The sequence below is a fragment of the Sapajus apella genome, unplaced genomic scaffold, assembly GCF_009761245.1.
Source record: "Sapajus apella isolate SASKATOON/1434 unplaced genomic scaffold, GSC_monkey_1.0 scaffold35, whole genome shotgun sequence".
NCBI classification, from domain to species: Eukaryota; Metazoa; Chordata; class Mammalia; order Primates; family Cebidae; genus Sapajus; species Sapajus apella.
The window spans coordinates 145,529-170,981 of NW_022436975.1; the positions used below are offsets into that span (position 1 = coordinate 145,529).

Genomic DNA, 25,453 nt, shown 5'->3' on the forward strand with positions numbered 1-25,453 from the left:
TGTATTCCTGGGAAAAATCTCTATTGGTTATTGTGTATAATTCTTTGTATATGTTGCTAGATTCAGTTTCCTAGTATTTGGTTGAGGATTTTGCTTCTATATTCATAAACAATTTTGCTCTGTGCTTCCTTGTGATGGTTTGGTTTTATCAGGGTAATACTGGTTTCATGGTGTGAATTAGGAAACATTACGTCTTCTGTATTTTGGAAGACTTTGTGAAAGACAGATACTGTTTCTTAAAATGTTTGGTATAAATCACCGTTGTAGCCATCTGAGCCTCAGCTTTTCTTTTAGGAAGTTTTAAAGTTACTGACTCAATCTGTGTTTGTTATAGCTCTCTGATCAGTTTTTTATTTCTGAGTCAGTTTTGCTAGTTTGTCTTTCTAGGAATCTGTTCATTTTGTTTTATTTAATTTGTTGGTATATAGTTCATATTATTTCTTTATTATGTTCTCTGTAATCTTTTAGGTTTTTGCAGAATTGGTAGTGCTTCCTCTCTTTTATTCCTGAGTTTTGTGATTTGTGTCTTCTTTTTTTACCCCACCCCCCCCCCCCCCCACCTAGCCTAGCTTGTCAATTTTGTTGATCTTTTCAAGGAACTAACTTTTAGGATTTTTAAAAATATTCTTTCTTGTTTTCTGTTCTCTATTTCATTTATTTCTGCGAGGTGGAAGTTTAAGTTATTGACTTAAGATCTTTTTTCTATTTAAATGTAGTCATTTACAGCTACAGATTTCCCAGTGAGTGCTGCTTTAGCTGCATCTATAAGTTTTGGTGTATTTTGTTTTCATTCCTTTTAAAGTTATCTTCTGATTTTTCATCACTTTTTGATCTATTGGCTGTTTAGGATTGTGTTTAATTTTTGCATGTTTGTGAATGTTCATTTTATTTTTATTGCAAAGTTTAAATTTCTTTCTATTATTGTCTAAGAACAGTATTACCAAAGCTTGTTTTATGGCCTGACATATGGTCTGTCATGGAGAATGTTTTGTGCTTACATGAGAAGAATGTGTATTCTGCTGTTCCTTAGTGTTAGAGGGTATCTTCATGGTTTCTGTTGAGAATGCAGGTGTTAACTTAAGAGGATCGTTTGTATATGATGAGTCATTTTCTTTTGCTACTTTCATAGCTTTTTCTTTGTTTTTCACCAGTTAACTTGGTATGTTTAGGGTGAATCTCTTCAGATCTTATGCCATTTGGAATTTTTAAGCTTCTTGGTTGTATAACATTTCATTAAATCGAGGAAGCATTTTGGGCTTTGTTTCTTCAAATATTCTTTCTACTTCTGCCTCTCCTTCCTTCTGAGACTCTTATTATGTGTATATTTGTGTGTCTGATGGGGTCCCACTGTTCTGTGAGTCACTGTTCATTTTTCTTTATGCTCCTTTTTTCCTGTTCCTCAGCTTGGATAATCTAATTTGTCAGATTTAAAGTTTCTGGATTCCTCCTTCTGCCAGGCCAGATCTGCTGTCGAGCTCCTCTAGTGAAGTCTTCATTTTAGTTATTGTACTTTTCAGCTTCTGAATTTCTATTTGGTTCTGTCTTTTTATAATTTCTGTGTCTTTATTGATATTCTCTATTTGGTGAGGCATTTTTATAATTTCACTTTTTGGATATAATTTCCTTTATTTCTTTGAATATGCTTATAATAAGTGATTTAAAATCTTTAGTGAGTCCAACTTCTGGCTCCTCATACAGACATTTTCTTTTGTCCTTAAATTTTTCCTTGTCATGTTTTCCTGTTTCTTCATATGTCTTATAATTTTTGCTTGAAAACTGGATGTTTTAAATAATATGATGTGACAACCCTGGATATTAAATTCTCCCATCCCCTCCTCAGGGTTTTTGTTTGTTGTTTGTGCTGTAATTTTGTTTGTTAAATGATTTTCCTGGATGAATTTTGTAAAGTCCATATTGCCTGTTGTGTGTAGCTAATGAAGATGTTATGTGGTTCGTTTAGTTGTCTGTGGATTATTGGATAGAGATTACGTTAAATGCTTTGGGCCAAGAAGTCTGTCATCTTTTACTGAGGGACTCTGTTCAGGCATATACTCTGGCAATTTGTAACCGCATTTTAACCTTCACTTCCTCCTTGTGCAGAGCCTTGAGGTGATTCAGAGTTCAGAGAATTTGGCCTTCTAGTTTTTTCCTAGGCATGTGCATAGTGATGCGGGATTTTTTTGCTCCTTAGTTCAGCTAAAATCTGGCTTCTTGTCTGACAACCGGGAAAAATTAGGCACATGGACACTTTGCCAGGTGAGGAGAGCAGTATTTATTAAAAGAAAGCTCTCAGTGGAAGAAAGCAGGTCCTGCCAACAGGCTCCCACATCACAGATTGATTACCAGGCCACCCCACATAAGCTGAAGAGGCCAGGCCCCTCCCCACCACATCCCCCTCCTGAAGGTGAGAATTCCTGGTGGCTCCACCCCATTCTCCTGGTACACAGGCGGGGCCCTTAGTCTGAGCCACTCCACATTGATTTATTTCCCTTACTGCACATTTCCCTTATTGCACGTGTGTTAAGGGATGGAATTTTTCACCATGGGCATGTGTAGGCAAGCCCTCATGCACAATGACTTGGGTGGCATTTGGCTGTCTCCTGTCATAATTGATACCATTATGTTTTCCTAGTGAATTGATCTTCTTGTCATTATGCATTCTCTCTCTTCACAGTAATTACCTTTGCTCTGAAGTCTACTTTATTAGATGTTAATACAGTCACTGCTGTTTTTTTGATCAATGTTTGCCTGCTATAATTTTTTCCAATCTTATGCTTTCAAGCCTGCCTGTAACGTTGAATTTGAAGTTAGCTTCTTCCAAATAGTATATGATTGGTTTATGATTGTTCATTTACACTACCAATCTCTGTGTTTGATGGCTGTATTTAGATTATTTGTATTTAAGATCTTTTTTTTTTGGAGACAAGGTACGGCTCTGTCGCCTAGGCTAGAGTCTAGTGGCGTGATCTCAGCTCACTGCAACTTCTGCCTCCTCGGCTCAAACCATCCTCCCACTTCAGCCTCCTGAGTAGCTGGGACCATAGGTGTGCACCACCACACCCAGATAATTTTTGTACTTTTGGTAGAGATGAGGTTTTACCATGTTGCTGAGGCTGGTCTGGAACTGGTGAACTCGAGCAATCCACCCAGCTTGGCCTCTCAAAGTGCAGGGATATCAGGCATGAGCCACTGCATCTGGCCTATTTAAGATAATTATTGGTATTGTTAGTGCTCAGGTCTCCCATCTTATTTTTACCCCTCTGAGCTGTTTCCTGATTTTTTTTTTTTTTTTTTTTTGCCTTCCTAGGGTTAATTAAGTTTAGGACCATCTTTATTCCTTTTTTGTTTTTGAGACAGGATCTCTCTCTATTGCCCATGCTGGAGTTCAGTGGCACAGTCACAGCTCATTGCAGCCTTGATCTCCCAGGCTGAAGCAGTCCTCCCACCCCAGCCTCCTGAGTAGTTGGGACCAGAGGCACATGCCACCACACCTGGCTAATTTTTGTCATTTTTGTAGAAATAGGGCTTTGCCATGTTGCCCAGCCTGGTGTCGAATTCCTGGGCTCAAGCAATTTGCCAGCCTTGGCTTCCCAACATTCTGGGATAATAGGTGTGAGCCACTATGCCTGACCTATTCACTTTTTTTGAGATGGAGTCTCACTCTGTCGCCCAGACTGGAGTACAGTGGCGTGATCTCAGCTCACTGCAACCTCCGCCTTCCAGGTTCAAGCAGTTATCCTGTCTTAGCCTGCCCGCTAGCTGGGATCACAGGCAACACCATGCCTGGGTAAGTTTTGCATTTTTCGTAGAGATGAGGTTTCACCACATGGGCCAGGCGGCTCTGAAACTCCTGACCTCAGGTGATCTGCCCATCTCGGCCTCTGAAAGTGCTGGGATTATAGGCATGAGCTACCACGCCCGCCCTGTTTTAGTTTTCTTAATGGCTTCTTTAGATATTATAATATACATGTGTAACTCACCACAGTCTACATATGCAACATTCTGCCACTTCAGATGAGTTGTAGAAACTTCACTTTTCACTTAGGTACCTATAAAAAGAAAAAACAAACTGTTTTCCCCTCTTCTCTCATACTTAACACAGTACATTTCTATGCCCAGATATGTGGGGTGTTTTATCCGGACACCAAGCATCCAGCAGACACCAACTGGGTATCCTATAATTTAATCCAGTTTTGATCCTGTCTACCTGGAGATGATGTGAGATCACACAAGTTGAGGGCTTAGTCCCACAAGACTGGCTCCACTGCAGAGGCCAATCACAAGCAGTAGGTTGTCACCCATATTTCTGACCAACTGGATATAAATTAGGATTCCTAAACCTTCCTCTTTTAAGTTCAATTAATTTGCTATGTTGGCTCACATAAGTGAGAGAAATACTTACATTTACTGATTTAGGTATTCAGTAGAAGTAGATGAAGAGCCAGATGAAGAGATGGATAGAGCAAGACATGGACAGGGTAGGGGCGAGTGGCGTGCTTGAAGCTTCCATGCCTTCTTCAGGCAAACCACCCTTCCAGTACGTCTGTATGCCTAGCAACCGAGAAGCTCATTGAATGTTGTTAAAGAAGGTTGTTTTTTTTTTTTAATTGTTCATTTGTTTGTTTTTTCGAGATATAGTCTCACTCCGCCACCCAGGCTGGAGTGTAGTAGCATGACCTTGACTGAGTGCAGCTTCGACCTCCCAGGCTCAAGTTTTCCTGCTACCTCAGCCTCCTGAGCAGCTGGGACCACAGGTGCATGCCACTATATCTGGCTAATTTTTGTATTTTTTGTAGAGGTGGGGTCTTGCTGTGTTGCACAGGCTGGTCTCAAACTCAGGCTCAAGAGATCCTCCTGCCTTGGCCTCCCTAAGTGTTGTGATTATAGTGGTAAGCCATGGTGTTGGCTGTTAAAGTATTTTTATAAAGCTTGATCTCCGGCTTCCCCTTTCCCAGAGGAAACTGAGTAGAGCTGAAAACCCATTAATCCTCTAATCACTTCGTCTTTTTGCTGAGTGGCCCCATTCTGAGGCCACCCTAAGTAACCTCAGTAGGGTAAACTCAGGAGTTATCACAGGGGCTCTTTATAAATAACAAAAGATATTCCTATCACTTAGGAAATTCCAAGAGTTGTAGGAGTTCTATGACAGAAACCTGGGATAATGGCCAGATATATTTCATGTTATAGCATAATATCTTTACCTTCCCTATTTAAAAATATTGTATTATCAAATCATTTTACAATTTTTGCTTCAATCATTGATTATGATTTATTCAGTTGATATGGAACATTTTAGTTGCACAAGAGTAAATAATTGCTACGTATTTTCCTTTACATTGTTCTTCATCTCCCTGTACTTTAAAATTTTAAATTCTATGCCCATTACTACTCAGATAATATGCCTTCTTTCCTTCTCTTGTTGAGATATATTCTCCAGTATCTTCCTATTAAAGGAATCATGATAAGTAAAATTGTAATGTTCTTGCATGTTTTAAAAAGAACTTTATTTTTTTCCCTGATTAATAGTTTGCCTGGGAATAGAACTCTAAATTGGAAATCAGTTTTCCTCAGAATATTTAAGGCATGGCTCTGCTATCTTCTAACATCGATTTTGTTTCAAATGACTCAATCAAAATATAAGTGGGGATGGGATTGGAGCTGGGGATATTCAAGGCCCACAGATGTACTTGGGAAAATTAAGTTAAAACTTCAATTCTCCTATTACATAAAAAACCCTGTTGTATTATATGGGTAATGATCAGACAATGTCATGGGGTAAGGTGGAAGGAGAAAAAAGTATGGGTATGTGGAAGAAACAGGATGTAGAGAAAGATAGGGAAGAAAGCCTATCAAGTTAGTAGTTAGTTTGTTTTCAGATATCTTCATTTACACTGAAATTTATAGATAAGTATCATTGCCTTTCTGCATGATTTCATTTGAAATGCTCATTTGCTTCTGACTACTGCCTATACTTTTTGGAAACTAGCAGCTCTACATTATAGGTGTTTAATGTTTTCATGTAACCAGCAGAGGGAGGATACACAGATGTTCTTTTGGAACAGGGACTCAAGCCAGAGAAATAGAATTCAGTATGTGCCAGTTAAAATAGTTTTAATGATTGTTCTCTTTACTATTTATATTGTACAGCTGCTAGAAAATAATACAATAGAAGATATCCCCCATAAGCTTATAGTCAGATAATATAATCATTTTGATCTGTTTCCTGCCCATGTTTTTATACAAATGTATAATTAATTTACATTTGTATAATAAATTTAATGTCATTAGTTTTACATGGATGTGTTATTTGAAAACTAGGTAAGAATAATATTTTCCGTTCTGATAAAAGCAGAGTATGTATTCTTATGTGTAAATAAGATTTCCATTGGCTTCTCATATGTTTGTAAGTTTTAGTTTCCATTCTTACAATGAGTAGAACCTCTGTATAAAGAAAATGTTTCGTTATTTTAGATAAACAAAAGGAGCAGAATACAACATTGTCTATTTTACGGTTATAACTGGAAAATATATCTAATCAGAAGACTTAAATAGGGTAGGAAAACATTAAAATAGTTATGTCAGTTTGGTAGCTTGATGCCCGGTACCTAATTATGTATTCAGTAAATATTTTTGGAATAGATGAATAGTGAGACCATGACTACTTTTTTCTGTTTATTTTTTTTATTCTCTCTCTCTCTCTCTCTCTCTCTCTCTCTCTCTCTGTGCGTGTGTGTGTGTGTGTGTGTGCATGTGTGTGTGTGTGTGTGTGTTTATTTTTTTGAGACTGGATCTTATTTCTGTTGCCCTAGCTGGAGTGCAGTGGCACGATCATGGCATTTTTGTATTTTTTTTTTTTGGACAGATGGAGTTTTGCCACGTTGCCCAGGCTAGTCTTAAACTCTGGGGTTCAAGTGATCTGTCTGCTTTGGCCTCCCAAAGTGCTGGGATTACAGGCCTGAGCCACTGTGCCTGGCCTGTTATAATGTTAAGAGAGTAAATAAGGTGTAATTTCTGTGAAGATTTAGACACACATGAATAATTTCTTTGAAAGTTACCTGTCCAGGGCCAGTCACAGTGGCTCAAACCTATAATCCTAGCACTTTGGCAGGCCAAGGCGGGCTGATCACGAGGTGAGGAGATTGAGACCATTCTGGCCAACATGGTGAAACCCTGTCTCTACTAAAAATACAAAAATTAGCTGGGCGTGGTGGTGCATGCCTGTGATCCCAGCTACTTGGGAGGCTGAGGCAGGAGAATAGCTTGAACCTGGGAGGCAGTTGCAGTGAGCTGAGGTCACGCCACTGCCCTCCAGCCTGGTGACGGAGCAAGACTCCATCTCAGGAAAAAAAAAAAAAAAGTTACCTTTCCAGTTTGTATAGCTCTAGATTATATTCTATACTTGTTAAATGCTATGACCAAAGAAAAGCAGTATATAATATCGTCTGTCCACATGCTGGTTTATGGAAAAAAGTGAAACCTATTTTGTACCTGAGTTTTGTATGTAGTTTTACCAAAATCTTGAAAATATTTCTCTCTGTACATTACCCTATAAGACCTTTCTTATTTCAAATGAGTTTATTGAATTTCATGTTTAGTTCTTTGTCATTTACCCATTAATAAAATACAGGTAACAAATATAGTTGTATATCCATAATGTAGAGAAATAAAGTAACTAAGGGAAAACAAAATAGAAAACTAAAGAAAATAACCAAAGGAAAGACAATTTTGATGGAAAGGCTGGTAAAGAATTTGCAATGGACTGGGCAAGTTGGCTTACACCTGTAATCTCAGCACTTTGGGAGACTGAGGCAGGAGTTCGAGACCAGCCTGGACAACATGGTGAAACCCCATCTCTACTAAAAATACAAAAATCAGCTGGGTGCAGTGGCACGCACCTGTAATCCTAGCTACTCAGGAGGCTGAGGCAGGAGAATCACTTGAAGCTGGGAGGCAGAGGTTGCAGTGAGCCAAGATCGTGCCACTGTACTTCAGCCTGGCAACAGAGCAAGACTCTGTTTAAAAAAAAAATAATAATAATAATTTGCAATGGTTGGAAAAATGAATAAGATATTCAGGTGGGTAACTCTCTAAGGCTGTTGGGGAAGGGAATGAGCAAGCTAGATGGTTTAAAGGTGAGGGAGAGATTTTTATGATGGTTAGTGTTAGAGACTTGAGCATGATTGAATGGTGGACTGAATGATGGAACTGGTTAAAGTGGAGGGGATTGGAATCCTGATTGCTGTGTCTCATCATGAGGACCCTGTTTTTCCGTTGAGGATTTCCTTTTTATAGTCTCAAACCACTGGAATATAAGACATTATGAATGTCTTCCTCTGCTTTTTTCTTTTTTAACTTAACAAAGTTTGTGATTTTTTTTTTTTAGACGGAATCTCACTCTGTTGCCCAGGCTGGAGTGCAGTGGCATGATCTCGGCTCACTGCAACCTCCAACTCCCGGGTTCAAACAATTCTCCTGCCTCAGCCTTCCGAGTAGCTGGGACTACAGGCACACACTGCCATGCCCAGCTAATTTTTTTTGTATATGAGAAGAGACAGGGTTTCACCATGTTGCCCAGGTTGGTTGTGAACTGAGCTCAGGCAGTGAACCCGCCTCAGCCTCCCAAAGTGCTGGGATTACAGGTGTGCACCACCACGCCCGGCCAAGTTTGTGATATTTTTACTGTTTTGCCCAACATTACATACTCCAATAAAAAATTTCAGGTGTGCATAGAGAAACTTGTGGTTTTGAATTAGATCCTGAGGATTTAAATTTTGTGTTTGATTTGCCTATTACAGATTGAATTCTAATCCAACATGCTTAGCAGTGGTCTCAAACATTTATGGAATAAGAATCAGCAGAGATGGTTGTTAAAATGCAGATTCCTGAGCCTTTCCTCTCTCAAAAGTCTAACTTGTGATTTGGGTACCTATGTATCTGTTAAAACATCTCTGCTCTGATGTGCATGTTCCTTGGATTGCATTTTGTGTGTGTGTGATAAAATATATGTATATATTTACCTCAATATATTTACACAATATGTTTACCAAAATATATTTACCACTGTGTGTGTGTGTATATATACACACTGTGAAATTTACTGTTCTAACCATTTTTAGGTGTGTAGTCCTATGTATTAAATACATTCGCATTTGCTGTAGATTGAATGTTTCTGTCTCTCCAATATTCACATGTTGAAACCTGCTTCCCAAAGTGATGATATTTAGAGGTGGGGCCTTTGGCAGGAGATTAAGTCATGAGGGTACCTTCATGAATGAGATTAGTGCCCTTAAAAAAAAAAAAAAAAAAAAACAAATTCCCAGAGACTCTCTTCTTCCTTCTGTCACATGGGGATATAGTGAGAAGAACCAGGAAGCCATCTATGAACTGGGAAGCAGGCTCTCAACCAGACACTGAATCTGCTGGTGCCTTGATCTTGAACTTCACAGCCTCTAGACCTATGAGAAATAAATTTCTGTTGTTTCTTTGCCACTCTGTTTATGGTATTTTGTTATAGCTCCCAGAACAAACTGAGATAGCATTGTTGTTCAACCACCATCACCACCATCTATCTTTAGAACCTTTTCATCATCAAAATGGAAATTCTGTACTCATTAAACTATGACTCCTCATTCTTCGCTCCCCAGCCCCTAGCAACCATTCTACTTTGTCTTTGTGAATTTGTTTCATAATATGGCTCAATTATAATTGACCACATATAAGTGGAATCATATAATGTTTGCCCTTTTGTGTCTGACTTATTTTACTGAGCATGATGTTTTCAAGGTTCAACTATGTTGTAAAATGTATCAGAAATTCATTCCTTTTTAAGGCTGAATAATATATCATTATATATGTTCCATATTTTGTTCATCCATTCATTCATTGTTGGACATTTGTGTTCTTTCCGCCTTATGGCTATTGTGAATATTGCTGCTATGAACATTGGTATGCAAGTATCTGTCTGAGTTTTGGGTATATACTTAGCAGTGGCATTGCTAGATCATGGTTAACATTTTAATTTAATTTCACTTAATTTTACTTTATTTTATTTTATTTTAGAGACAGAATCTTGTTCTTTTGCTCAGGCTTCAGAACTATGACGTGATTATAGCTTAGTGCATCCTCAAATTCCTGGGGATAAGCCATTCTCCCGCTTCAGCCTCCTGAGTAGCTGGGACTACAGATGCACATTCCCATGCGTGCTAATTTATTTTTTGTAGAGACCTGCTATGTTTCCTAGGCTGGTGTTGAACTCCCGAGCTCAAGTAATCCTCATGCCTTGGTCTCCTAAAAGTGTTGGAATTGCAGGTGTGACCCATTGTGCCCTACCCTGTGTTTAACTTTTGAAACTATCAACTGCAACATTTTACTTTTCCACTAGCAGTGTGCAAAATTTATAATTGCTACACATCCTTGGCAATGATGTTTTTTGTTTTTAAATAGCCATTCTGATGAGTGTGAAGTGGCATATCATTGTAGTTTTTTGCTTTTTGTTTTTGTTTTGGATACAGGATCTCACTCCGCCATCCAGGCTGGAATGCAGTGGCATAATCAGTGATCCAGCCTTGACCTCCCAGACTCAAGTGATCCTCCCACCCCAGCCTCTCCAGTAGCTGGGACTATAGGCACATGCCACCACACCCAGCTTTTTTTTTTTTTCTGAGACAGGATCTTGCTTTGTCACCCAGGCTGGAGTGTAGTGGTGCAATCATGGCTCACTGCAGCCTTGACCTCCTGGGCTCAAGCAATCCTCCTACCACAACCTCCCAAGTAGCTGGAACTATAGGCACATGCCACCATATCTGGTTAATTCTAAAAAAAAAAAAAAAAAAAAAAAAAATAGTAGAGATGAGGTCTCACAGTGTTGCCTATGGTGCTGACCAGTTTTAACAGTAATCACATTTGCGGGGTTGTGGTTTCACCTCCAAAGGCCACATATCTTACTAGCATCACATTGGGGGTTAGGATGTCAACATATGAATTTTAGGAGACAGCAGCATTCAGACTATAGCACTAGTTAAGGAAACTTTAATGCTGTATTTTAATTTTAATGTATTATTATTGCTTAAACTACAATGGTATTAATGTGGAGACATGTTTCTGTATGGGTGATCAAGTTATAATAGTTGACCTTAATTTAATTCCCAACACAAACCTAAAATTTTCCTTCAAATGCAAATTAAAAATATTATGAAATGAGGATATGTCTGTTGCAGACATTTGTTTTAAAAGAGGAAAAAAGGGCAAACAAGCCTAGAGAAAATATTGTCACCACTACATATACTCTCCTTGGCTTATATTCTTTTAAAAAATTCAGTAAAGTTCACTGGGCATGGTGGCTCACACCTGTAATCCCAGCACTTTGGGAGGCCGAGGCAGGTGGATCACCTGATGTCGGGAGTTCAAGACCAGCCTGACCAACATGGAGAAACCCCATCTCTACTAAAAATAAATAATTGACTGGGTGTTGTGGTGCATACCTGTAATCCCAGCTACTCAGGAGGCTGAGGCAGGAGAATTGCTTGAACCTGGGAGGCAGATGTTGCAGTGAGCTGAGATGGTGCTGTTGTACTCCAGCCTGGGCAACAAGAGCAAAACTCCGTCTCAAAAAAAAAAAAAAAAAAAAAAAAATTCAGTCAAGTTTTCTGGAATTGTAGTTTTTATTATCTGTCCAATTGCATTGATTTTCTTCTTCAGGAATTCCTATACCTTTTATGTTGGATCCTGAGAGACTTAATCAGATTATTTCTCTTGAATACTTTTTTTCTTTCTTCATTGGAGCTAGATGGTGGAACTTTTAAGTTTCCTTTTTTTTTTCTTAGACAAGTTTACATGAGGAATAAAATTTATATAAACTAGTTCTTAACAACCTATAAAGAGATGTAGACTCCCACACAGTAAAGTAGGAGACTTAAACATTCCACTGTCAATATTAGATCAGTGAGATAGAAAATTAACAAGGATATCCAGGACTTGAACTCAGATCTGGACCAAGCGAACCTAATAGACATCTACAGAACTCTCCACCCCAAATCCACAAAATACACATTCTTCTCAGCATCACATTGCACTTACTCTAAAATTGACCATGTAATTGGAAGTAAATCACTCCTCGGCAAATGCAAAAGAACAGAAATCATAATAGTCTCTCAGACCACAGCACAATCAAATTAGAACTAAGGATTAAGAAACTCACTCAAAACCACACAACTACATGGAAACTGAACAACCTGCTCCTGAATGACTACTGGATAAATAATGAAATGAAGACAGAAATAAAGATGTTCTTCGAAACCAATGAGAATGAACACACAACGTACCAGAATCCCTGGGACACATTTAAAGCAGTGTCTAGAGGGAAATTTATGGCACTAAATGCTCACATGAGAAGCAAGGAAGGATCTAAAATCAACACCCTAATGTCACAATTAAAAGAACTAGAGGAGCAAGATCAAGCAAATTCAAAAGCTAGCAAAAATACAAGAAATAACTAAGATCAGAGCAGAACTGAAGGAGATAGAGACACACACACACAAAAAACCTTCAAAAAAATCAATGAATCCAGGAGCTGGTATTTTGAAATCAGCAAAACAGACCACTAGCCAGACTAATAAAAAAGAAAAGAGAGAAGAAATAGATGCAATAAAAAATGATAAAGGGGATATCACCACTGAATCCACAGAAATACAGACTACCGTCAGAGATTACTACAAACACTTCTGTGTACATAAACCAGTACATTTAGAAGAAATGGATAAATTTCTGGACACTTACATCCTTTCTTACATCCTCCTAAGACTAAACCAGGAGGAAGGTGAATCCCTGTTTAGATCAATAACAGGGTCTGAAGTTGAGGCAGCAATTAATAGCCTACCAACCAAAAAAAAGTCCAGGACCAGACAGGTTCACAGCTGAATTCTACCAGAGATACAAAGAGGAGCTGGTACCATTTCTTCTGAAACTATTCCAAACAATACAAAAAGAAGGAATCCTCCCTAATTCATTTTATGAGACCAATATCATCCTGATACCAAAACCTGGCAGAGACAAAACTAAAAAGAAAATATCCATGGTCAATATCCATGATGAACATTGATGTGAAAATCTTCAATAAAATACTGGCAAACCAAATGAAACAGCACATCGGAAAGATTATCCCTTATAATCAAGTAGGCGTCACCCCTGGGATGCAAGGCTGGTTTAATATACACAAATCTATAAACGTAATCCATCATATACACAGAACCAAAGACAAAAACCACCTGCTTATCTGAATAGATGCAGAGAAGGCCTTTGACAAAATTCAACAGCCTTTTATGCTAAAAACGCTCAATAAACTAGATATCGATGGAATGTATCTCAAAATAACAAAAGCTATTTATGACAAAGCAACAGCCAATATAATATTGAATGGGCAAAAACTGGAAGCATACCCTTTGAAAACTGGGACAAGACAAGTGTGCCCTCTCTCACCACTCCTGTTCAACATAGTAGTGGAAGCTCTAGCCAGAGCAATCAGGCAAGAAAAAGAAATAAAGGATATTCAATTAGGAAAAGAGGAAATCAAATTGTCTCTATTTGCAAATGACATGATTGTATATTTAGAAGACCCCATCATCTCAGCCCAAAATCTCCTTAAGATGGTAAGCAACTTCAGCAAAGTCTCAGGTTACAAAGTCAATGTGCAAAAATCACAAGCATTCCTATACACCAATAACAGAGCCAAATCACGAGTGAACTCCCATTCACAATTGCTACAAAGAGAATGAAATACCTAGGAATACAACTAACAAGGAATGTGAAGGACCTCTTCAAGGAGAACTACAAACCACTGCTCAACGAAATAAGAGAGGACACAAACAGATGGAAAAACATTCCATGCTCGTGATTAGGAAGAATCAATATCGTGAAAATGGCCATACTGCCCAAATTAATTTATACATTCAATGCTATCCCACCAAGCTTCCATTAACCTTCTTCACAGAACTGGAAAAAAAACAACTTAAACTTCATATGGAACCAAAAACGAGCCCACATAGCCAAGACAATCCTAAGCAAAAAGAACAAAGCTGGAGGCATCATGCTACCTGACTTTGAACTATACTACAAGGCTACAGTAATCAAAACAGCATGATACTGGTACCAAAACAGAGATATAGACTAAAGGAACAGAACAGAGGCCTTGGAAGTAACGCCGTACATCTACAACCATCTGATCTTTGACAAGTCCAACAAAAGCAATGGGGAAAGGATTCCCTATTTAATAAATGGTGTTGGGAAAACTGGCTAGCTGTATGCAGACAGCTGAAACTGGACCCCTTCCTTACAACTTATACAAAAATTAACTCCAGATGGATTTAAAGATTTAAACATAAGACCTAACACCATAAATATCCTAGAAGAAAACCTGGGCAATACCATTCAGGACATCCACATATGCAAGGACTTCATTACTACAACACTAAAAGCGATGGCAACAAAAGCCAAAATAGACAAATGGGATCTGATTAAACTTAAGAGCTTCTGCACAACAAAAGAAACTATCATTATAGTGGACCAGCAACCACGAAGGAAGCATTGAGATACCATCTCACATCAGTTAGAATGATGATCATTAAAAACTCAGGAGACGGCTGGAGAGGATGTGGAGAAATATGAATGCTTTTATACTGTTCGTGTGAATGTAAATTAGTTCATCCATTGTGGAAAACATTGTGGCGATTCCTCAAGGATCTAGAAATAGAAGTACCATTTGACCCAGCAATCCCAATACTGGGTATATACCCAAAGGATTATAAATCGTTCTATTTAAAGACACGTGCACACATATGTTCATTGTGGCACTGTTTACAATAGTGGAAACCTGGAACCAACCCAAATGTCCATCAAGGATAGACTGGATGAAGAAAATGTGGCACATAAACACCATGGAATACTATGCAGCCATAAAAAAGGATGAGTTCATGTCCTCTGCAGGGACATGGATGAAGCTGGAAACCATCATTCTCAGCTAACTGACACAAGAACAGAAAACCACACACCACATGTTCTCACTCATAAGTGGGTGTTGAACAGTGAGAACACATGGACACAGGCAGGGGAACATCACACACTGGGGTCTGTTGATGGGTAGGTGCTAGGGGAGAGATAGCAGTGGGTGGGAGCATTGGGGAGGGACAACATTAGTAGAAATACCTAATGTAGATGACAGGGGGATGGATGCAGCTAACCACTGTGGCATGTGTATACCTGTGTAACAATCCTGCATGATCTGCACATGTACCCCAGAACTTAAAAAAAAAAATTTACAAGAAATTTCACTTTTCGTCTTCTGTTTCTCTCTCTCTTTTTTTGTTGCAATATACTGATTTTTTTTTTTTTTTTTTTTTGAGACAGAGTCTTTGTTGCCAGGCTGGAGTGCAGTGGTGTGATATCCGTTCACTGCAACCTTCGGTTCACTGCAACCTCCGCCTCCCAGGTTCAAGCAATTCTCCTGCCACAGCATCCCGAGTAGCTGGGATTACAGGCGTGCACCACCATGCCCAGCTAATTTTTGTATTTTTAGTAGAGATAGGGGTTTCACCATTTTGCCCAGGATGGTCCTGATCTCTTGACCTCATGATCCGCCTGCCTAGGAATCTCAAAGTAGTGGGATTACAGGCATTAGCCACTGTGTCTGGCCGGAATATACTGATTTTTTAACAGCTTTATTAAAAGAATAATTGACATAAACTGCATAGTTACAGCATACAGTTTGATAACTTTTGAGATCCATGATCTCCATGAAACCATCAGTGCAAATGATTTAGGGAATGTAACAATCATGCCCCAAGGTTTTTCTTTGCTGCTTTGTAATTCCTATTTCTTTCCCTTTTCCTCACATTCCTAGTCTATCATGAACCTGCTTTCTGTTATTATTGGTTTGTTTGCATTTTCTAGAATTGTATGTAAATGGATTTTTGTGGTCTAATTTCTTTCCTTCAGTGTCACTTTGAAATCCAATTATATTATTGCTTGTTTCAGTACTTCGTTCTTTTTTATCATTCAGTACGATTGCATTGTATGGATATATCACAAGTTTTAAAATCCATCCACCTGTTGATGGCTATATTAGCTCTCTATTGCAATATAACAGTTTATCTAAAAACTTAGTGGTATAAAACAACATGCATTTATTACCTGACAGTTTCTGGGCCAGGAATTTGGGAGTGGCTTAGTTGGGTGACTGGCTCAGGGTTTTTCATAAGATTGCTGTCAAGATGTTGGATGCCTTGAAGCCATTTGAAGGCTTCACTGCAGTATCCAATTCAAAGATACTTCTATGGCTGTTGGCCAGAGGCCTCAACCTCTGGTCTTCTGACCAAGGATCTTCTTTGCAGGAATGCTTAAGTGTTCTTTCTTTGTTTTGTTTTGATTTTTTTTTGAGATAGTGTCTCACTATGCTGCCCAGGCTGGAGTGTAGTGGTGCAATCTTGGCTCACTGCAACCTCCACCTACCAGGTTTAAGCGATTCTCCTGGCTCAACCTCCTGAGTAGCTGGGAGTACAGGCGCCTGCCACCACACCCAGCTAATTTTTGTATTTTTAGTAAAGATGGGGTTTCATCATGTTGGACAGGCTGGTCTCGAATTCCTGACCTCAAGTGATCTGCCTGCCTACGCGTCCCAGAATGCTGGGATTACAGATGTGAGCCACCATGCTTGGCCAAGTGTTCTTATTACATAGAATCTGGTTACTACTAAAACAAGTGATCTAAGAGCAGCATGGGCAAAGAGGAAGCTACAATGCCTTTTTTTTTTTTTTTTTTTTTGAGACAGTTTCACTGTGTTGCCCAGGCTGGAGTGCAGTGGTGTGATCTCAGCTCACTGCAACCTCTTGTCTCCAGGGTTCAAGTGATTCTTGTGCCTCGGCCTCTCGAGTAGCTGGGATTACAGATGTACGCCACCACACCCAGCTGATTTTTGTATTTTTAGTGGAGATGGGCTTCACTATGTTGGCGAGGCTTGTCTAATTCCTGGCCTCAAGTGATCTGCCGCCCTGGTCTCTCAAAGTATTGGGATTACAGGCTTGAACTACTGCTCCCAGCTGGAAGCCTCAATGCCTACCTGGTCTCGGAAGTCACACATTGTCACTTTCCTCATATTATGTGCTAAAAATAAGTCACTCTATCCAGCCCACACTCAAAGAGTAAAGAATTAGGGGCTGCTTTTGAAGGGAGCAGTATCAAAGAATTTGTTGTAATATTTTAAAGCTACTGCAATGGACTTTGGGGTTGTTTTTAGATTTTGGCTGTTTCAAATAAAATGCTTATAAAATATGTAAAAATATTTGTAGACATATAGTTTTATTTCTTTGTGTAAATTGCTAGGAGGAAAGCGGCTAGTTTGTAAGATAGTGTTATGTTTAAATTTTTACTCCTTTTGTAGTGAAGACTTAAGATATTATCTGTAATACCTATTTGTTCTTGGATTTCTTCTGGTTTAGTACATTTTAAATTTTATTCTACTTAAGTTTTGTCACCTCATTTCTGGGTTTTTATTCTGAATGTTTTATCTTGTTTTGAAATTGTAGTTTACCATTTTATGTGTTTTGTGTGTCTTTGATGTACTTTTTTAGTGTGTGTTAGGATGTTATTCTCCTTAGTTTTTCCCTAATAATGATTTTATGGGATTTAGCTTTCATACCTTTCTGTTGCTTATTTTTATGTCACAGTCCTCTGAAATGTTAGAAGGAGGCAGGATTTAGGATACTTTTTTTTTTTTTTTGAAAGAATGTGGGCTCTCACTCTGTTGCCTGGGCTGAAATGCAGTGGTGTGATCATAGTTCACTGCAACCTCAAACTCCTGGGCCCAGGCAATCCTCCTGGTTCAGCCTCCTGAGTAGCTGGAACCACATTTGTGTGCCACCATGCCCAGCTCACTAAAAAGGTTTTTTTAAGAGATGGGGTCTTGCTATGTTGCCTGGGCTGGTCTTGAACTCCTGGGCTCATGAAATCCTCCTGCCTTAGCCACTAAAAGTTTGGGATTACAAGTGTGAGCCATGGCACCCAGTGAAGCATAGCTTTTGTACCTTGTGTTATTTTCATATGGCTTATAAAAATAGGGCCACTTGTGTGTTTGTCTTACAGATTCTTCCCAACTTTGCTCCATCTGGACCTTTTCTGTGTCTCTGCCACCCTTGTGCTGCTGAGTAGATTCCACTCCCAACATTTTATCAGTGAGGGGCCCAGAAGGGAGTCCACGGTGACCAGTTTCGGGTGGCCCAGGCTGCTCCCATCTCTTCACATCTTCTTACGGTGGAGCCCCTGCTCTCACCTAGATTCAGGCGCTGTTCTCAGTTCTGTCATACACTCTTCTCAGATCTGTCGTCTGCTCTGCTTCCTAGGGAGCACTGATGTCTAGGTTCTCAGGGCCTCCTTGGCTCACTTACTTTCCTTGGCGTCTTTCCTCTCAGATACTGATCCATGCTAGACTTTGGGAGTTGGTGGTTTGTCTTTACCCACTTGCGTCTTGGAGTTTGCTGATTAATTTTGTTTCTGTGTTTTTGACTTTGCTGTCTAGTTACTCTTTATGTGAAGATTTAGAGACATTCAAAAACTATGCCTTTTCTGATGGCACTCCTAGGTTTTCAAATTGTAAATCGTAAACTTAATGTCTATTTAATGGAGTTGATTTTGTTTGTTTTGTTTTTTCTTTTAATAATCATCTCCACAGAGAAAAAGGAGTTGGGATATAGAATGCCGATCCTTTCCAGGAGAAAGACCACTGCAGTTCAGAAGAGCAGGACTCAGGACACCTGAGGCAGCTGCCTCCCTCTCTGAAGCATGGCTTAGGTGTGGAGAAGGATTTCAGGACACTTCTGGGACTCTGGTAAAGTATCTGTAGAATTGTTTTCCCTGAATGCCAGGAGGAAATCCTATCTGAGTGTTCAAAACATTGTAATTACATTTCATTGAAATCCCTCTCTTATTCTTTCAGGTCACTGTAATTGGTGCACTCCTTTTACTTCCCTTTCATTCCTTGAATAATCGTAGCAAGTTAATATTCACTTTTTTTTTTTTTTGGAACACAGTCTCACTTTGTTGCCCAGACTGGAGTACCATGGCATAATCATAGCTCACTGCAACCTCGATCTCCCGGTCTTAGGTTATCTTGCCTCAGCCTCTTGAATAGCTGAGACTACAGTTATATACCAGCATGCCTAGCTAATTTTTTTTTTTTTTTTTTGAGATGGAGTCTCACTTTGTCACCCAGGCTACAGTGCAGTGGCACTATCTTGGTTCGCTGCAACCTCCGCCTCCCGAGTTCAAGCAATTCTCCTGCCTCAGCCTCTTGAGTAGCTGGGATTACAGGTACATGCCACCACACCCAGCTGATTTTTGTACTTTCAGTAGAGACCAGGTTTCACCATGTTGGCCAGGCTGGTTTGGAACTCCTGACCTCAGGTAATCCACCCACCTCGGCCTCCCAGAGTGTTGGGATTACAGACGTGAGCCACTGTGCCCGTCTGCCTGGCTAATTTTTCAAAAACTTTCTATAGAGACAGGGTCTTGTTGTGTTGCCTAGGCTGGTCTCTAACTCCTGGCTGCAAGAGATCCTCCCACCTCCACCTCCCAGAGTGCTGGGATTACTGGCATGAGCCACAGTACCTGGCTATACTCACTTTTTTTTTTTTTTTTTTTTTTTTTTTGTGACGGGGTTTCGCTCTTTTTACCCAGGCTGGAGTGCAATGGCGCGATCTCGGCTCACCGCAACCTCCGCCTCCTGGGTTCAGGCAATTCTCCTGCCTCAGCTTCCTGAGTAGCTGGGATTACAGGCACGCGCCACCATGCCCAGCTAATGTTTTGTATTTTTTAGGAGAGACAGGGTTTCACTGTGTTGACCAGGATGGTCTCGATCTCTTGACCTCGTGATCCACCCGCCTCGGCCTCCCAAAGTGCTGGGATTACAGGCTTGAGCCACCGCCCCCGGCCTTATACTCACTTTTTAAATTCACATGCAGAACCTTTCTGCTTCTTTGTTTGTAAATGAAGGATATTTACTAAGAATGTTCTCAGAAGATGAAACCATTGAGTATACCACTCTTCACAAGAAACGTATTCATGAAGTGTTTATAGTGGCATATTCTGGAGATATTGTAGGTTTGCTTCAGGACCAAGGCAATAAAGTGATCACATGAATTCTTTGGTTTCCTAGTGCATATAAAAGCTACGTTTATATTATCCTGTAGTCTATTAAGTGTGCAATAGCATTATGTCTAAAAAAGCAATGTGCTTACCTTAATTTAAAAATACTTTATTGCTAAAAAAAAAAAAAAAATGCTAACAATCATAGATAGGAGTCTTCACCAAAGTGTAATCTTTTTGCTAGGGGAGAGTCTTGCCTTGATGCTGATAGCTGCTGACTGATCAGGTTGTTGGTGGTTGAAGGTTGGGGTGGCTGTGGCAGTTTCTGAAAATAAGGCAAAAGTGAAGTTTGTCACATCTATTTACTATTCCTTTTATGAAAGATTTCTGAGTAGCATGTGATGCTCATAACATTTGACCTGTAATAGCACTTCTTTCAAAATTAGACTCAGTCCTCCCAAAGCCTGCCACTGCTTTATCAGCTGAGTTTATAGGATATTCTGAATTCTTTGTTATCACTTCAACAGTGTTCACAGCATTTTCACCAGGAGCAGATTTTATTTCCAGGAAACCACTTTGCTTGTTCATCCATAAGAATTAACTCTTCATCTAGATAGATCTATCTACATCGCTAAAACTCTGTATTAGCAATAATGCTGTTTTACTTACTTATCATTTGTATGTTCACTGGAGTAGTACTTTTAATTTCCTTCAAGAACTTTCCTTTGCATTCTCAGCTGGCTTAATGGTTTGGTTCAAGAGGTCTAGCTTTTAGCCTGTCTTGGTTTTTGTCATGCCTTTCTATAGCTTAGTTATTTCCAGTTTTTTTTTTTTGTTGTTGTTGTTTTGTTTTCTTTTTGTTTTTGAGATGGAGTCTTGCTCTGTTGCCCAGGCTGGAGTGCAGTGGTGCACTCTTGGCTCATTGCAAACTCTGCCTCCTGGGTTCAAACGATTCTCCTGTCTCAGCCTCCCTAGTAGCTGGGATTACAGGCACTTGCCACTAGGCCCAGCTCATTTTTGTATTTTTAGTAGAGACCAGGTTTCACCATGCTGGTCAGACCTCGGCCTCCCAAAGTGCTGGGATCATAGGTGTGAGCCACTGTGTACAGCCATTTCAAACTTTTGATTTAAGGTGTGAGACATTCAGCTGTTCTTCACTTGAGCACTTAGATGCCATTACAAGGTAATTAATTGGCTTAATTTTAATATTGTTGTGTTGCAGGGAATAGGAGGCCTAAGGAGAAGGTGAGAGATGGAGGAGCAGCTGGTTGGTGGAGCAGTCAGAACACACACAACATTTATTAATTTTGCTGTCTTATATTGGTTTTGACTGTGGCACCTCAAATCAGTTACAGTAGTAATACCAGAGATCACTGATCTCAGACTATCATAACAGATTTAATAATGATGAAGTTTGAAATCTTGGGAAGAATTATCCAAATATGACACAGAAGCACAAGTTTATAGGTGAGCACATGCGGTCAGAAAAATGGCGCCCATAGAATTGGGCACAGGATTGCCAGAAATTTTCAGTTTGTAAAAAAAAATGCTGTATCTGCAAAGCACAGTAAAGTGAAGCACACTAAAATGACATATGCCTGTATATTCAGAATCTTTTGGCAATGAGATATTATGGATAATTTTTGTGTATATGGTAACTTATAGAGGAATGATGTCATAAACTCAAGATAATTTGGGTTTGAGTAGTAATGAGTACCTCATAGGTGGTCAGAGTCATATATGTATGAGCAGATAGTAACACTGAATGTTAATGTGAAACGTTTTGGTCAGGCAGATCTCTTTAGATTCTGGAAAAATATAAATTTATAAATATATGAGGAGTATATGCTCTGGGAATACTGAAATTAGTGAATTGGTAAAGGAAATCAGAGAAGAAAATGTTAAGGAGAGTGTAGTTTAAGATTTTGATATTTTATAAAATATTGGTTCTTTTTAGCATTTGTCACATAAATTTCATCATTATTATTTTGCCTATAGTCATTAGCAGCTGAAGAGAAGACGACTACAGAAAAGCACCTTGAATTATCACCTAGACCCAAGCAAGGTAATACTATTTTGTTGATTTCTTGGCAGAGAAGATATGAGATTACATTCTTCTGTGATTATTTTAAAAATTTGCTTTCTAAAAAAGTTATGTGGTTTGGGTAGACTATATTCATAGTTAAAAAACATCAAGACAATGTAAAAAAGTATTTTTGAAAACTCTTTCATTGCTGTCACCATCTACTGCATTTCTCCTGCCCACCTACAGATAATTAACATTTTTTGTGTGTCCTTCCTGAGTTCATTTTTATCACAGAGCCCAGTAGGTTAGCTCATGCTCATAGCTCCAGGGTTTCTTTTTTTTATTTTTTTAATCTGATTTGGGAAAGAAATGTTACCTATAGCATAAGAACTAGACTGCTTCAGGCTATGAAATTCTTCCTTGATGAATTAGGAAAATTTCAAGCTATAAGAAGTAGAAAATTCTGTTCAAACACTAGAGTGTTTGGACAAATTAGGTTGCATTTGTGTCCTGCAGCAGGACATCCAGAGGGCTAGACTCTTTCTGAATTCTGTAGCCTGAGTGTGGAATTGGTTCTCATGGTCAGTAGGTAGTGGCTGAATTCTTTAAGCTGAATTCTTGGAAGAGTGTAGGTGCTGAGGACTTTCGCCAAATCTGCTCTGCCTTTCCTTTGGGAAGGAATGTTTTTCCCAGTATCTCTACCTTTGGCTAGAAGCTATTACACAGGGTCGCCTCCACTAAAGATACTTGAGTGAAATTAAGGATTTGTAGATTGGTATGTTGCTGCTAAAGAAAATTGGGGTTGTTAGTAATGAAGAAGGGGTGGATATCAGGTAGGCCGCTGGTTCTGCTGCCACAGTCAGTAAGCCCTGCTGTGAGTGTATAGGAAGAGTGACGACTTGTGACTTACTGGATCTTGCTCTGTCCTGGCTCTATAATCTTTGAAAACTAAGCTAAACATTCTCAGTCTCAGTTTTGTATCTGGAGAATGGACATAATCATTGGGTTATTATGAATATTAAGTGAGCTAAGAAAAGTAGATAAAATGCTTAGTTAAAAGGTGCTTGATTGAGGATAACAGTTGCTTATATGTCTGATGGCAGAAAGAGCTGTGTGAAAGACTCTTCAGAGCTCTGCAGAATGAACTAACTTTCTGCAACATTCTAAATCATATTATTATTTCAGTGACATAGAAGGGGGTTCTTTTCAATGCAAATGAAAAACAAAATTTACCAAAATGTTTCTTTAAAATTCATAAAATAGTGTATTATGGAATAAACTTGTACACATCTTTTAAATACTACTTTTAAATACTATAATCTTTTGATGGAACTGCAGAAGCTATTGGCAGAGACAAGCCTCTGACCTTATGCACACATTACAAAAGCATGTTCCCCCACTCTGTTTCCCAGCTGTCTTAAAAATACTACCGCCTCACCCAAAATATAGTATAGAATTTTTATCTTGGAATATTTGTTAATAGAATTTCTTAAACTAATACTTTAGAAGCTACTGTTAAAAATGAACCAGTTCTAGGAAATTCCTCAAGTCCCTTTTTCTGTCAATCTGTACTACAAATAGCAAGCCTTTATTAAGTTATCGACAATGTTTTTGCTTAACAAGCTGCATATATTATAAATAAAGTAACTATACATTCATACAAGCTCTTTTAACCTTTCAGAATATATTGATCATTCTGTACAGTAGAAAGTACATCAAAGTATTGGTCAAATAAGTACGCATGGGAAAATCATCCAAAATATCATTTTGTTATTAAAGACAAGGTAACAATTTATTTAATATTTCTTTCTCAAAGTTGAATTTACTATACATATTTTAAATCTCCAGAAAAGATTCAAACTATATCTGTTTAAAGAAAAATGTTCCCCGCCCCATATACTATAAAGATTTAGAAACCAAATTAACTTGATCTTTGAATATTACAGCATTTGGCACTATGAGAAAAGGAAAAAATTAAAATTAGCTGGCTAATAAAAAATTACTAACTTTATTATTATTTCTGGACCTGCCTTTTTCCTCACTGGACCACTGGCTTCTTAAGGGCAGACCCCATCTGTTGCTCATCTTTATATCCCAGCTGAACTAGTTCCCAAAGGTTGGTTCACAGCCTTTGGAAGTACCACAAACTGGGTGGCTTAATCAGCAGAAACTGTCTCACAGTTCTGTAGGCCAGAACTCCAAAATGAAGCTGTTGGCAGGGTTGGTTCCTTCTGAGGGCTGTAGGGGAAGAATCTGTTGTAGACCTCTCTCCTTGGCTTGTAGATGACTGCCTTCTCCTTCTGTCTCTTTGCCAGGTCTCTTCATATTGTCTTCTCAGTGCATGTCTGTCTTTGTGTCCAGATTTCCCCTTATAAGGATACCAGTCATCTTGGATTAGGGCCCACCCTAATGATCTCACTTGAATTTGATTACCTCTGTGAAGACCTCATTTCCAAATAAAGTCACATCCTGAGGTACCGAAGGTTAGGACTTCAACATATGGATTTTGGGGGGGACACCGTTCAGCTCATAACACCAGGTGCTAGGACAGTGCCTCGCACACAGTGGGCACCCCAAAATGTTCAGTCTGGCTAATATTCATCCTATGGTTCCATTGGAATGAGGCTTGATCTCAAGGATACTCTCTTTTCAGCAAGTAAAATGAGTTACTAATCAATTCCTGGTAGTGGTTTTAACTATCTAGTTGTTCAGTCAGGTGCCTATAATTCATGGGTTTATAAATCTAGAGTCCTGTTCTCTCAGGTTTTGAATGACATAACTAATGATTATCCTGTCTTTTAAATTAGGTGGTACAAAAGCACCAGTTACATATTTCCTTAGATACTCACACCAAACTAATGGTGAAAGCAATTGCAGATCTGTCTGACTTGGGAGCTTCACATAATGGTTAAGAACATGGACTCAGAAGCTAAACTGCCTGGGTGAATCTCTCAGGCACCACAGCTGCTGGCGGAAAAGAGGCATTACATTTGGGAAGTCATTTCCAATGAATGACTCATAACCTAGAAACTGTATGAATAAAGCTAGTAAATTCACCTAAATATAAAGGGAAAAACAGCATGGCCAAAATGACACACGTAGGTCTGGTAGGGTGGCACACGTCTGTAGCCCCAGCTACTTGGGGAGGCAGGAAGATCACTTGAGCCCAGGAGTTTGAGGCTGCAGTGTGCTGTGATCATGCCTGTGTATAGCTGCTGCACCCCATGCTGGGCAACATAGCAAGACCACATCTCTTAGAAAAAATTACACGTGTATACACAAAATTTAAAATTCAGCAAAACC

General features: G+C 39.1%; 1 protein-coding gene and 1 long non-coding RNA gene across 2 annotated transcripts in view; one reads left to right on the forward strand and one right to left on the reverse strand.

Annotated features, from left to right (window-relative positions):
- On the reverse strand, nt 1-25,192 carry LOC116563635. The gene is made up of 3 exons (XR_004274487.1): nt 25,182-25,192; nt 15,045-15,049; nt 1-93 (listed from the first exon to the last, which is right to left on the reverse strand). It is a non-coding gene; the product is annotated as an uncharacterized LOC116563635 (long non-coding RNA).
- The window catches only part of SPIDR (scaffold protein involved in DNA repair), a 468,259-nt gene that overhangs the window by 11,069 nt on the left and 431,737 nt on the right, over nt 1-25,453 (forward strand). Inside the window, exons 2-3 of the mRNA XM_032296341.1 lie at nt 18,713-18,868; nt 22,123-22,189. Coding sequence (XP_032152232.1) covers nt 18,713-18,868; nt 22,123-22,189 — 223 coding nt within the window. The remainder of the gene's footprint in view (nt 1-18,712; nt 18,869-22,122; nt 22,190-25,453) is intronic.